Source organism: Platichthys flesus, chromosome 7, assembly GCF_949316205.1.
Source record: "Platichthys flesus chromosome 7, fPlaFle2.1, whole genome shotgun sequence".
NCBI classification, from domain to species: domain Eukaryota; kingdom Metazoa; phylum Chordata; class Actinopteri; order Pleuronectiformes; family Pleuronectidae; genus Platichthys; species Platichthys flesus.
Window position 1 is genome coordinate 8,703,033 of NC_084951.1, and position 15,119 is coordinate 8,718,151.

The 15,119-nt window shown below is 42.6% G+C and overlaps 1 protein-coding gene across 1 annotated transcript in view; it reads right to left on the reverse strand.

Moving 5' to 3' along the window:
• The window catches only part of spen (spen family transcriptional repressor), a 27,133-nt gene continuing 12,014 nt past the window's right edge, over positions 1 to 15,119 (reverse strand). The window contains exons 4-15 of the mRNA XM_062391867.1: positions 12,838 to 12,995; positions 12,483 to 12,683; positions 12,242 to 12,393; positions 11,992 to 12,117; positions 11,768 to 11,881; positions 11,564 to 11,677; positions 11,374 to 11,474; positions 3,447 to 11,247; positions 2,969 to 3,313; positions 2,671 to 2,865; positions 2,202 to 2,360; positions 1 to 2,090 (exon numbers count right to left, since the gene is read on the reverse strand). Of these exons, the coding sequence (XP_062247851.1) occupies positions 1,959 to 2,090; positions 2,202 to 2,360; positions 2,671 to 2,865; positions 2,969 to 3,313; positions 3,447 to 11,247; positions 11,374 to 11,474; positions 11,564 to 11,677; positions 11,768 to 11,881; positions 11,992 to 12,117; positions 12,242 to 12,393; positions 12,483 to 12,683; positions 12,838 to 12,995 (9,598 nt within the window). The 3' untranslated portion in view covers positions 1 to 1,958. The remainder of the gene's footprint in view (positions 2,091 to 2,201; positions 2,361 to 2,670; positions 2,866 to 2,968; positions 3,314 to 3,446; positions 11,248 to 11,373; positions 11,475 to 11,563; positions 11,678 to 11,767; positions 11,882 to 11,991; positions 12,118 to 12,241; positions 12,394 to 12,482; positions 12,684 to 12,837; positions 12,996 to 15,119) is intronic.

A 15,119-nucleotide genomic window follows, 5' to 3' on the forward strand; every position in this document is an offset into this window, starting at 1 on the left:
CAGAGTGACTGACCATTTAATGATCTTCAGAAGTAAGTTAAACAACAATTTATTTTACAGTTTAAAATGTCCTCATGGAGGAACAGCAAAATACACTCAAAATGAAGATTGATCAAAAGACAGTTTTCATATTAATCACCGTTTTAAGTTTGTTTTTTTGTATTTTTCTTTTCATTTGTTTATCAAAAATTATAAGTGCCTTCAACATAACAATTAGAGTATTCAGCTTGCAGTCATAGAAATATTTACACCACAAAAAACTGACAAGCACGGTTTTACTTTCAGCATCGGTTTATCACGCCTCATCTCCCGTCTCTTTCAGACTGCTTTGTTTTGTTGCACAAAACAAAAATAAGGACCCTGAAGAAAAACAATTATAACGGGAAAAATACACAAGAGCACATATTAAGGACGTTAGTATTTACAGCTCGGCTCAAGGAGACAGTTCAGGAAAGGGATGGAGGCAGATGATCAAAACATCCAATAGCGGCATGATGTCAAGTTCAAGTCACATTCTTTGCCTTTATGATTTCACCATGATTTGAAAATAAAGCATGCTCTATAGAACATCTGCCATGAAGTCACGGCTTAAATGACCTCAGGGTGCAGAGAACGATTTCCAGACAGCAGGGGGCAGTAGAGGACCATTTCACAGAGAAGGAAAACAGGAATTTAAACAGAAAAAGCAACCCCAGACAATACAATGGTTCCTTCAAAATGAGGAAACAATTTCAAAAATGTAAAAGCGCTGCCGTAACAGAGTCAGGTTGATGAACAATACCAAAAAAAGGAATCAAGTCTGCCCTCTGAGTGGCAAAATACAAAGTCACATATGAAAATAGGTTCTGAACAAATTTAGTTTTAGTTACATTGTGTTTTGAGCGATTGCAAAAGATATTTTGGCACATAAGTAATTTTTTTTTTTTTTTTTGCAAATATCACTCCTGGATCCTAAATAGATCCCTTCCACCAGTCCCCTCCATACCCTTGCAAGAGAGCGAGAGAAGGAAAGAAAGAAAGAAAGAAAGAAAGAAAGAAAGAAAGAAAGAAAGAAAGAAAGTAAGAATCAAGAAAAAATCAATAAAGAAACACAGAAAGAAAACATTAAGATTTGATGATCTGTTTTGTAAAATATTTCACTTGGTCTCTCGACATTGCTTCAGTCTTTAAATATTTATAATATTTACAGTTTCACAATTGTCCACAATACCCTTAGGCGTAAAGAAAATGCAAACAAAAATAAACAAATTAAATATTATTTTTATAGTCCCCTGTTGAGGCATTGAGTGTAAACTGTACAACTCTAAACATCCCCTCATGAGTTCCTGGGGGAGGGAACACGTCATGATGGAGAGTCGAGTCCGGAAATGAAGTAGAAGTTGGCTGATGGTGAAGGAGCAAACGCAGTATGACTGATCAGGCCCAAAAGATCCTGATCATTTTCCAGGCAACGATTTCTCTTTTATCTTGCGCTAGCATGGCTGACTACAAGAGTACTTCCATAACATGTATCATATTAAACTCAAATCTGTACAGTTCCCAATTTTTGTCCCTAACATAGTGCAATGACTTCTCATATAGTCTTTAAAAAAAAACAATCACTTTTATGAAGGTAAAAAATATCCCATAGGAAGGTCTCAACCCATAGCTCTATGAATGCCATGAATTAGAAAAGGCTATGCACAACACCTCCAAAATGTCAAAAAATGAGTAATCAAAAATGACTGTCGAAAATCCCCATTTGACCCTTCATATCCTCAAGGTATAGTTTTTGGAATTCAATATCACTGTGCGATTTATGGACTTGTTGAAGTGAAGGAGAAAAGTTGAGCGCATGCTAAATTGGATGTTTTTTATAACTCAAACTCATAAAAGTATGAGGCAATTCCAGTTTTACAAAACTGGATGAATCCAAAAGGGCTGGTGTTGGCTTTGTTCAGGAAAAAAACTGGAGGTAATCAAACGGAGGCAATGACAATCATAAGGTGAGGGGAAATGCTGGAGATGCTGTTGAGAAGATCTGGTGCCAGGTGAGAGAGGTGGATCTCAGAGAATTCACACGGCGGGAAAATCTGCACCACATAAGCTGGCTGTGAATCCAAAGATAAAGAGATTATGATGAGAGGGCGAACAACTTCTCATGGTACAGAATGTCATTATGAAATAGTTTAAAACAAACAAAAACAGAAACCACAACAGACCTGATTAGAGCCAGGGTTTGGCACATTAATGATTCCAGCTGCCTGTTTGGATTGCAGGTAGGTGATGAAGCCACTTTTCAAAGCTTGAGTTTGACCATGGACGTCTTCTTGGTCTCGACCACAGGGTAGAGCCAGTAACAAACAATAGTCATTCTCCACCTGTCATGAACGAAAGTCTTTATCGTAAAGCATACAAAAAAAAAATGTATATATTTTGGCATTTGTTGCCAGTTGAGTTTGAAATATTTGCAATGGAAAGGCAGGATAAGCCACAATAAGCGGTTAGATGAAAAACTGCAGGTGACATCTCCAAAAACAACCCCCAAAAAGGGTTAGGGTTACTATAGGTGGTTTTGATGTAAACGGTTTTGATGTAAACGGTTGTATAAAACCACTTTTGCGTTTACCATCAGCAATGTCGCCAAATAAACAAATTTTGCAATGTACCGCTCAAAACTGAAATACTCACAGTCATTCGGCGTGCCACACTGTCCAACTGGGAAGCCTCAAGCCTCATTCTCTGGACAATTCTGAGAAGAGAACCTCCCTCTGGGGGCGGCAAAGAGCGCTGGGCCAGGATGGTGTTGCCAGAGACGAAGTGCAGCTGGACAGCAGCCTGGTCGTTCTTCAGTGCCAACAGGCCTTGCCATACAATAGGATATTTCTGAAGAAAAAATATATAGAAACGTTATTTTCTCTGTGGTATTGTTTTGGAATGGAAATGCATTCCATGCATTATGACAACACTGATTCCTCTGTCTTCCTACCGTCATAAGCTGCACCATGTCGATGGATTGGTGTCCTGAATGTTCCAGCTTAGCATCGGGCCGTGACTGCAGTACACTTGATGGGGGTGCTGCTGGCTGAGGGGTTGGTAAGAAGGCTGGGGGGCCTTTTTGAAGAGAGAGATCTGGCTTGTGAGTAAGACTCATGGGCGAATTCATGGGAGACTGGTATGAGGGTGAGACCGTATCCCCTGATATTCTGGAAATATGGGAGAGGTCTGTAGAGGTAGCATGGCGAAGATGAGGACTCTCAGGCTTAGGATCACTTCCTCCCCCATGTGCCTGAGATATTTTCCCCCTGTGACCCATGTCAGGTTCCGGAGAGACCTGATAAATAAAATACATATCAAATCATTAGAAATAGGCACACTGTGTATTATCTAGCAAATAAACATAATACATAAGAAAAACGTTGAAATATTTGCACATAAGTAGAGATAATAAAAGCATATCTAGTGACCTGTGAAGATGTAATCCCTTGATTGGCCAGGTTGTGTCCTGATGAGGGATGTCGTGGGAACTGAGATGGGAAGCCTCGCATGTCCCGATAGACTGAAAAGGAGCCTGCACCTCCGGGAGGCAATCGCTGAACCCCATGAGGGTGAGGAGACACCATGACAGGACTGGATGTATGAACTCCCCGGATTCTACTTTCATTGGAGGGTGGATGTATCAGCTTTCCTTCGGTTGGTTTGAGACATTCTTTTGAGGAAAGTTCAATGGTCTTCCCCACTAAAGGACTCTTTGAAGGCACAGAGATGTTGCTTAAAGATGCACCAGTCTCTGAGGTTCGTGACTGTCTTGCATCTACAGCGGCTTGCTCTCCCCGCTGCTGGTGCATGAAGATGCGCTGGTGCATGTCTCTGTACTGGTCCATACGTATACTCGAGTGCAGCCCTCTGCGATCACTGTGAATCATCATTATATCTGACTGGAGCTGGGGCACTGATGGTCTACTTAGAGCTTGGTTAAAGCGCCTTGAGTCTTCTTCAGTTACACTGCTGCTGCCGCCACCTGACACTGACCCCTTGGGACTTGAATGAGACTGTAGTACCATGTCACGGATCACATTAGGCTGTGTTGTGTTTGAGTGCTGAGGTGGCCCTTGATGGGGTGAAGACAGGGCATCACCACGCCTTCCATAGTTTATCCCAGACATTGGTGGGGTGTTCATCCTGGCTTCATGAGTCATAGACTGTGTGACACTGTGAGGTTGAATTATGACAGAGGAATGTTCTGAGTGTGTGTGATGTATATTTGAATGATATGTAGACATTTGTGGCATCCCATGACCCAGCACAACTGAGGTTCCAATGGGAGAACCACCTGGAGCACAGGCTTTGGCAAAGGTCGAAGATGAGTGAACAGCTGTTCGTGGAGACTGGGGTTCTTGCTTGAGGTGTAGAGCAGACCGATCAGTTGGGATGCCAGGGCTGGGGGTCATGCGGGTTCCAGATAGCGATGGGTGGTGTGGACTCATTACTGGACTGAGGTTAGAATGCTGAACAGCTTTGCCAATGTCCATCTTTTTTGGGAGAGGTTCTGTCCCTGCTCTCTTGCCATGCTGCTGCTGTATCACAGCTTGGCTGTACATTAGTACTTGAGGAGAACTCACTGGCTGTTGGTACATCTTCACCACACCACCGTGGGATGCAGTGTGATATGGAGCATCAGATTTGTCACAGCCATGACTCTCCTGCTTGGTACTGGAAATTACAGGTTGAGAATTATAGGATTGGCCAGTCAGGAGGACCCCTGTGTGCCCATAAGCTGATAGAGGTGGAGGTGCTTTCGGGTTAGGTGACTGGGACGATGTGATGAGTGGCTCTTGCTTTATCTGAGATTTGGACACAGATTGCTGAAACTCTATGTCACCAGCACTCGCTGGAGGGATTTGACTAATTTTGGCTCTCATTCTGTGAGGCCCCTCAGTTTTCTGACCTGAATAACTCAGAACAACAACACCCTCTGATGTATTGACCCTTAGGCCAGCACTGGAGCCTGTACTGTAGGGAGTAGTCTCAACAACCGAGCGCCCTCTACTCCCATCTTCTACTATATCCATGCCATGGTAGCGATTATTCTCATTGGAGTTTGACCTAAATTTTTGCTTGGGAATAGATAGGCCAATGCTTCTGTTACTTAGAGAAATTCGCGGAGTTTCCTCTGTATCGTAAGGCATTGGAATCCGACTTATTACTGATGTAGCAGGGGAAATGACTGTATGCTGGGTCTTCTCTCCACAGTTCTGCTGGGACTCTGTCAGAGGAGATGGTTTGTGGTGTGTGGGCTGGATGGGGAAAGTCGGCCTCTCTTCATGATGTAACTGTCTTGAACCCACTGCATCCGGGCGATTTTCATTCTCTGACATACGCAAAGGATCTGACAGTGTAGATGTCACCATTGTGGTAGGTATAGAGTTACTGTTTGATGCAGATACATATTTGGGTTCCATTAGAATTTTTCTTAAGGTACTAGAACTAGGGTCAATATCTGAAGCCTTGGTGTCAGGGGGCATTGGGGGATTTGTTGAAGGGGTTCCACTTAGCGTAGTCGGCAATGGTACAGAGGGAGTTACTACTGTAACTTGACATGAGGGTGCAACATGGATTCTACTTTCTTCCTTTCTCTGAGGCCAGTCAGGCAAAAATGGCATTTTGGCTGGCCGCATTAGGGGTACACTGAACTGGGATACAACCTGTGGGCGAGGAGAGGCAAGAGTAGGTGTAGATGGCTCTGATGCTTGAAGATGTTTTTTGCCACTGGAGATCTTGCTTGTGCCTGAATGGAAGGCAGATTCTTTGGGTACAGGCTGTTCAACCTCAGGCTGTTCTGCCTCTTTGGGCGTGTCAACAGTTATAGAACTTGTAACGTCACGCCTACAAGTTGCAACAGCAGTGACCACAGACGTTGCTACTGTTAGCCCTGCTGTAACAGTAACTGCTTTTGAATTAATGGTTGCTGGGTCTTCTGGGATAGACTCTGGTAACTTGACTGGAGAGGGATCTGGTTGTGATACTTCCTCAGCAATATCCCCTTTCTTGTTAGCTGCACTTTTACGATTTCTTGTCTTCTTTGGGGTTTTTGCTTTAACTTTTACTGTTTTCTTGGGTGTTTCAAGTAGAGGGAGGTGTTCAGCTGCCTTAACATCTGTCATTGGCTCCTTTGGGCTGGGTGTTAGAGGACCATCATCTGAGTCTGCTGCAAGAATACTGTTTATCACCATGTGTGTTTCAGGATCCATAATCTCATTAGAGGAGGGGGATGTTAAAGATTCAGGAGTGGGAATACTAGCAGTGTAAGTAGGAGCAGCTGTGAACCCATCCGCATCTGCACTTTCTTCTGCTGTAATGGAATCAATAGCTGCAGCAAGTTCGGTTTCACTTGCAGGAATTGCTCGTTTCTCTTCCTCAACCTCACCTTGCGGCTCCACTACGATAGGAGGCAATATGGCAGGTTGACCTGTAGGTGGTTCCTTGTAAGGCCGAGGAGGTTGCTCAACTGTAAGTTTGGCAATATTTTCCACTGCCTGCTCTAGCTCCATCTGCCGTGCTAAGAGAGCAGCTGGATCAGGAGGAAGTTCCGGTTCTGATAGCGTATCTTCATTGTCCTGTACATCATCCTCTTTTGATTCTTCTGGAAAGCTTGTTGCCTTTGTTTCCTCATTCTCTTTTACCACCATTTTAGTTTTTGTAATAACAGGAGTTTCAAATGTCCCTGGAACATTGTCCTCTGAACGAAGTAAACCTTTTACATCATCAACGCTTACACGGATCTCAAGATTTTTTAAGCTGTGTGATTTATCTTCAGTGAGCTGCTTGGTATTTCTTTTCAACCTTGGTGTTTTCATTTTGGCACTCTTTACAGGTTGTTTTCTCTCTGAGGAGCTGGTGTCTACCATCTCGTCATCAGTAGATTTCTTTCCACCAGAATCTTTTGGATCTTTTTCCTTTCTGTGAATTGGTGGACTTACATTTTCTGTTCTTTCAGGTAACTCTATAATGAGGTCTGGTCCATCTTTAGGCTTAGCCTCAGACTCATCATAACTTGATAGATAATCTTGTTCAGCTAGCTCTGTAGGGCTGTCAGGCTGGTTGTCTACTGTGGTTCCTTTCTTGTTAACAGAAGCAGATGAGGTTAGATGTGATTGTTGCACCTTCTGGGTGCGGGGCGAACGCCATCCTTCAGAGGCTTTTACAACCTCTACTGTACTTGATGCCTCTTTAATTTCTTCATCTTCTTCCATCAATTTTTGCTGATCATCTTTTACTGGTGATGCATCCTCACTTCGTTTGATGCCTCTCTTCGGTGGGCGGCCTCGCCTGGTATTGGTAGATGGAATTTGAACATCTTGCTGTATCGGTTCTTTGTCAGTTCCCCGTTTACGCATGGAGCGTGCTGACTCAACTACCTCTTTACCAGCTTGGTCATCTTCATGTAGAGTGGCATAGACTGACCTTACATTCCTACGACGTGTCCTCCCATGAATCAAACTTGACTCTATGTGCTGCTCGGAGTCTGACGCATAGATTGGTGATTTGGACGTGGTTTTAGACTCCAAAGATGCTTTTGGCGCTTCTGCTCGAGGAGATGAGGCTCTTTTGAGTTTCTCTCTGTCAATCCTTTCACTCTTTCGTGTTGCAGGTTTCTCAGTAGCAGCATTTTGGGATGGCTGTGGGCTACGCAGTACTGATAGTGGTTTTGCCCTTTTACTCTTGGGCTGCCTGCGATTTGGTAATGGTTTTATTTCAGCCTCTAGTTCTGGCATACATACTTCATTATCTGTCTCAGTCTTCTGAGATTCCTCAAAGCCCTTTGTTCTCAGCTTTTCTCCTTTAGGTTCTGTTTCAATTTCAGTTTTTTCTTCAATCTTTGGGTATGAGTACCCTAATTCTGCAGCCTCTCTTTCAAACCCACTTAGGGAACCACCAGGAGTTGTCGGCTTATCTTCCACAAGAGCCTTATGTTCCACTGCCAAACAATCCCAACTTTTTACCCCGGGTTCAGTTAACTCTACTTGTATTTCCCGTTCCTTTTCTTGTTCTAAAAGGGCATGTGGAGGGTTTATGGTTAGCTTAGGAGCAACTAGCTTAAAGTCATCAAAAGCAAAAGAATGAGGAGGAGACACCTCAAGAATTGGCACCACTTTTTCTTCTTTGACAATTGGCATGGGTTGATTGGAGGATTCAGTAAAAAACTCTCTCTTTTCTGGAGACATTTCTTTTGGGGAAGAAACAAATGGTGAAACCGACAAGGTTATTCGGGGACTGGCAGATTTGACATCAACCTTTAGTACAGGCTCAGATTCCTTATCAGACAGCACATTTTCACAATTCTCCACTTGGTCCGTTTTAAGCTCTAATTCTGAATCAAGCTCTGTGTCAGTTAGGGTTTGGTCCTTGTCCTTTTGTTGCTGAAGCTCCAAAAACCTACTATGGAAAAGCACAATTGGCTCTTGCGGGTTGTCACCTCCCCCAGTTTCAGGCTGTGGCTCAGTTGCACTTGGCTTACCAAAAGGCTGCCCAGTTGCACTTTCTACATCTTGGTCTTTACGTTCAAGATGCTGTAAACGGCGGGAATCTTGTTCAAAGATTGAGCTGTGCAGGAAGCGAGAGGCAAACAGTTCTTGACGCTCTTGATCCTGTGGCTTGAGTTCCTCTTTTTTATCGTGCAGCTTTTCCACAGAGTCAGTACGAATCTTCTTCTTTTTCATATACCAAGAAGGAATAGGTCGAGGTGCTAACTCTACCTTGCCCTTTTCTGAACAGCTGTGGGAGGTCGGAAAGCGCGAGGGAAGAAAGGACCAGTTATCTTCCCTGGAGGAATACAGCGTCTTGGCTCTTTCAAGGAGTGCTTTTGTATCAGGAGTTATAGTTTTGTCTAATGCAAAAGAATAAAATTTATTCTTTTCCAAGGAGCCAGAAAGTTTCATGTCTGACGTTCTCTCGTCACGTTCCCTGAGGATATAAGACAAGGAGCTATTGGACTTGGGAGATGTGTGTTTGTTTTCCACATCATCATCTGAATCAGACTGCACTTCGCCGGGTTCCAAATCCTGCCCAAGGCGTTTGCAGATACTTTCCTGTTTTGCAATATCACTTGGGAAAGTCATTTCCATTCTAAGTGAATCAGACTTGATTCTTCTTTCCCAACATTGCATTAACTCCTCATCACATCCAAGCAAGGTAGTCTTAAGTTTTGGAAGCTCAGGGTCAGAAGAACGAAAATGTCTGGCTGGCAAGCTCAAACTGTGTTTTATTGACTCTGTGTGTGAAAATGTATCATCTACTTTTGGAGAAGATTTTCTTTCTTTGTTAATAGGGATGATCTCATCTTCGTCCTTTGGAGAAACGCTCCCAGTCTCTGTTGAGGATGTCATACTTGGATAAATTACCTCATTCAACTTTTGTGAACTTGTAAAACTATGCTCACTTTTTGGAATCACTATTTCAAAGTTGAAATTCTCCAGTTTCTTTCGTTTAGATGAGGAGGAGTCATCATTGGCCAAATCCCGATTTGGTTTTCCAAAATCCTGCATGACACAATCCTTTTCAAAGTCGGGAGTCTCATTGCTTGGTTGGTTTTCAAACTTAACTAATTTATCAGGATCACCAAGCTCGGGTCGAATCCATCTACTCTGTTCAATTTGTTTTATGCAAATATTAGTCTGGTCATTGAGCAAAAAGTGTTCATATTCGTCATCAGAGTCTGTGCACTTCCCTCTTACTTGTTCCTGTTCAAACAAACCCTGTTTCTCTTCTTTCAATTCATCCAGACTGCAATCATCTGATACTTTTGTGAGATTGGAGGTGGTTTCACTTTTTGAGCCCTCTACATCCATTTTAAGGAAGGCAGAATCTAATTTATCTGTTGAATCCCCAGACATCTCCCTAAACCGTGACTGCCGTTCCAAAGATAGGCTTACAGAGGTACTTTCACAGTCTTGTCCATCCTTAGGAATATTTACTGGGACCATCCGCATACACTTATCCTTGTGGTGTTCCTTTTTGTGCATTCCTTTAATCGAAAGGTTCTTATCCAAATCTGTCTCCTTTGTATTGTTCCATAGTTTTTGAAGTCCAGATCTGCCAAGTTCATCCTCACTAGTTCTCTTTTGTCGATCCGTTTTCCCAGACTCTTCAAAGCGCCTTTTCCTTGCAGCCAAACGGTCAATATCCACAGAAACACCAATATCTGATCCCATTTCAGATTTTCCGAGTTTCTTGGATTTTACTTTGCCATCCTTATCAACAACTTCCACTAAACTATGCATATTCTTGTCTCTGGGCACCTTTCCATGCTTAGAGATATCGCTTTTCGATGGTTCTGAGCGGAATGGAGGACTCCTCTGTTCAGCTGAAGGTGATGCCAATCTAGGACTGTCACTCCCACCTCTCTGTATCGGTTTTTCTTGGATGGCATGACCAATCAATTTTCCTTCTTTTTCTTTGACACGTGTTAGCTGCACAACACAAGGCAGAAGGTCTAACCTTCCTTTGCTCAAGCTTTCCTTTTGAATTTTACTGGTTTTACTCCGAATGACAGACTCAGGGCTAATATCTCTTTCCAGCTCAGGTTCTGTCTCACATGCTTGGATAATAGGTGATGCAACTTTGAGCTTCTTAAGCCTCTGTTTCTCACTTTTGTCCTTGTCACTACGATCCTTACATCCAGCCCGCTTCTCCTTATCAACCAAATTCCCTCTTTCAACTTCAAAAATACGGTCCTTTTCAGGTTTGTCCGATTTGTTATACCTTTCAGAGCGTGCTTTTTCAAGTTTTTCAAATCTTGGTGGAGAGATTGAACTGCAGCTTCCACTTCTGTCAGAAGATCGACAACAAATACGACGGTCTGAATCACTTGGTATCCTCTCAGAGAGTGAAGGAGATGCAGTGGGGCTAGCAGGACGACGAGTGGCAAGTTGTGATGGGCTTTGGCTATGCTCTATGGCATTCCTCCCATGATCACGTCCCCGATCTGTTTCAAAGCGTTCCCTCTCTCTTTCACGTTCCCGTTGCAAATAGCTGTATTTGCGAATGTCCTGCTCATAAGGGTCGGTTCTGTATTCCCGATACTCCCGTGGGTCTTCAAAGTATTGTGGATCATAGTAATCTCCCTGGTATGGGTCCCATTCAGTGTAGAACTCCCGGCTTCTAGCAGGGTATTTACGACGTGGATCTTCAGTGAATGTTCCAGGAGTCCGTGCATTTTCATAATACGGTCTTTCTGTTGAAAATTCATATTGAGTTCGTCGGTCATCCCTGTTAAAACAAACACAAAAGAGCAAGCTGTAATTTCACCATACTTTGGAATCAATCACTTTTGAGCTTATATTACTGCAGGATTTAAGCTAAATTATAATTATTCCTTAAGAGATCTACACAAACCTTCTTTCAGTGAGAAGGTCATAAAAGTCCCGAATATCCTGGCCAGACGACTGCATTGAACGGTAGAAAGCCATCTGACTTTCCTGATTGGCAAAGTCAACCTAAAAAATAACAAAAAAGAATGTGAAGTTAAATTTTTTTCTTTCCTTCGGTCTTTCAACATGTCAGACACAAGATAAGTTTCACTTGCCTTAATTTTACTGCCCCCTATCTTCCAACCCTTTGTGTCTTTGACAGCGGCTTGTGCATACTCAATGTTGTTGTACAGGATAAGGGCCATTCCTTTCATTCGGTCAAATACAACCTGTGGAAGACAGAAGAAAACATGAGGAGTCACAAGCTGCCGAAATTTCAATAATGGGAAACTATGAGGGGAGGAAATAAAGAGACGAACCTTGACAACGTGTCCATAGCGGCAGAAATGTCGAGTGAGAAACTGCTCAGTTGTATTTGACGCTAATCCATCCAACCAAACACATGTTGTAGGCATGCTCTTTCCAAAGCCCAGCTGAAAATGTTAGATTAAATAATAGTACCTAACTCAAAGATTTCAACAGTTCAAACAAATTGTACTTAAGAATATGTTGTAGTTTAAAACATTTTAAAGAGTATTTTCACCTTTAGCCTGTTGTTACCAAGGTACTCCCCATCCATCTTCTTTATGGCCTTGCAGACACTTGCAATGTCACAGTACTGTAAGAAGGCATACTGTGGGGCTCCATTCACCTTCTTAATATCAATATCCTTTGAAAAGACAATGAAAACATAAATATGTTGTATAAATATTGTGAACAAGATCCTCTCAAAATGTGCAGCATGGTAACCACTGCAGGAGAAAGGATTTCTCCACCACTTCACATTAACTTACCACTATTTCTCCAAAGCGTTGAAAGATGTTAAGCAGGTCATGGTAAGCAGTGGTCTTCTCAAGGTTTCCGATGAATAATGTCCTCGTGGCCTTTGGATGAAACTCGTCTATCCTCTCGTCCAAGGGCCGAAACTCGTTTTCACTTTCCGTCTCTGAAAAGAAAGTCATCCCATTGTATCCTTGTGAATTTGTCAATCTTGATTTTTTTATGGTTGCAAGAATTTTAAAGATCAGAACTTACCGGGTCCATTCCATGCTGTGACTTCAATTTGCATGCCAAAAAAAAGCTTTCCCTTTGATGCTCCAAGTGCTTTCTCTTGGTCCTCTTGTTGGCGGAAAAATACAAGCCCATAACGATCCTCTGAAGCTCCATGGATTTGTACAGATGTGACCTTTCCATGTTTCTTAAATTCATGGAACAAACCATCCTTCAGGCTTGTATCTACAGTAAATACATCAAATGTTTTATTAAGAAAGCATACTAAAAAGTTACATATAAATATTTGTATATAATACACAATATATGATTTATAAAATGTGTTTATATTTGAGGGCTATATAGAAACTGCACACCATAGGGCCACCTCATAACTAACCTGTAGAGCGTACAGGAAGATTTTGGACCTTGATGCCAAAGCTTTTACGTGGTTCATCCTTGTCAAGGGAGGAAAGAGGAAGTGCTGAGGGCGCAGGAACAGCTGCAGACTGCACTGACCGTGCCGGAGAGTCATCACTTGAACTACTGCTGGAATCACTGTGGTAAAGAGAAAGATAGGGAAAACACTGACTTAAAGATAAAAGGGTGGGTTATCTGTGCTACTCTAACTGGCTATAATGACAATAACAAGTCATTAATATGTTCACCTCAATACAATACATTTTTAAATAAAATGGCATTTTGCAGTAGTACACTTTAAGTGCTACACATTCTTCCTCTGAGAATTTAGAAATTCAAAAGCAGTATTCAAATCCTATCTCTTTTTCACATTTTGCATGTTACAGCCTTATGCTAAAATAGTGTAAATATTCCCCCCTCATCAATCTACTCTCAATATCCCTTAATGAAAATTCAAAATTATAACTAACATTTTTCTTTTTACAAATTCAAGAAGGAGAAATGGAAAAATCACATTTAAATCTAGCTTGGGTGCCCCCTCATTTCTCTTTATCATCTTTAAAATGTTTAAACATCTTGATTGGAGTCCACCTGTGGTAAATTGATTTGAGAGACATGATTTAGAAAGGCCCACACTCGTCATTGTAAAAGGTCTCAGAGCTGACAAAACATATTAGAGCAAATGCCTTGAGGTTGAAGGAGCTGCCTGCAGAGCTCAGAGTCAGGATTGTGTAGTGGCACAGATCAGAGGAAGTCTACAAAGAAATTCTACATTGAAGGTTTTCACAGGACCACAGCAGCCTCCGTAATTCTTAACTAGAAGCAGTGTGGAGCAACCACTCTTCTCCTGAGAGAGCTTGCTGACTACCCAAACTGAGAAATCGGAGGAGAAGGGCCCTGGTGAGAAAGGGGACCAGAAACCCAATGTGCCTTCTGGCAGAGCTCCAGAAAAATGCCGTTTGGAGAAACTACCAGAAGGACAACCATCACTGCGGCACTAGTCTTATGTCAGGGAGGCTAAACAGAATCCTCTCTCCAGTGAAAGACACATGAAAGCATCACAGTGCTCTCAGACAGTGAGAAGTAAAGATCATCATCTTCCCAATACCATCCCAACACTGGAGCCTGCTGGTTGTAGCATCCTTCTGTGAGGGAGTTTGGTCAGGGTGGGGGGGAGGGTGAACAGAACTAAGTACAGAGATTATTGATGATGTTCTCCTGCACGTGGCATCTATTGCACTTCTGTCCGTCCTGGGAGAGGGATCCCTCACATGTGGCTCTCTCTGAGGTTTCTACATATTTTTACCCTGTTAAAAGGGTTTTTTGTAGTTTTTCCTTACTCTTGCTGAGGGTTAAGGACAGAGGATGTCACACCCTGTTAAAGCCCTATGAGATGAATTGTAATTTGTGAATATGGGCTATACAAATAAAATTTGATTGATTGATTGATTGATTGATATCCTAAACGAAAACCTGGTCCACAGATCTCCTGGACTTCAGACTGGACTAAAGGTTCACATTTCAACCGGACAACGAGCTAAGACCACGCAGGACTGGCTTAGGGACAACTCTGTAAATGTCATTGTGTGGCTCAGCCAAAGCCTTGACTTGAACCCAGTCAAACATCCCTGAAGAGACCGGAGAAAAGGCTCATCCAACCTGACAGTGCTCGACAGGATCTGCAGACAAGGATGGCCGAAAATCCACACATCATATTTCAGAAAACTCGAGGCTGTATTGCTACCAAAGGATCATCAGGTTAAAGTGTCTGAATACAGTGTTACCTTGCTAATACATTGGTAATTTTGTTTGGCTTTGTAATTAAGGGATAAATAACTAAATGTGAAAAAGGTGAGAGGGTCTGTATGCAGTGTAATTGCATAAAGTCATACAATTGCATCTAAGCTCACGCAAAACATGTATTTATACTCTATCAAAACTGCAATATGTCTTAGCTGAAATAGAAGAAAAAAAAAACCTTTCTCCTCCTGTCTCCTTATTAACATGATGCATCTGACTACGAGCGTATAAAGATGGATTTGTCAGTGGAAAACTCATGGCTGCCTCGTGCACCTTTTCGGTCAAACCATTCCCAGGCCTGTCTCAGCTTTCTAGGCCCTCTGCTGTTTGTTTCCCTCTCACTTTCTCCTCCTGCTTTCAGACAATCCCGGAAGTGCTGCTGACGGAGCCTGGCCTGTGGGAGTGGGCAGGCAGCCAGCACTGGCCAGAAAATTCCAGTTCCAACTGGATCTCACGGAGGGG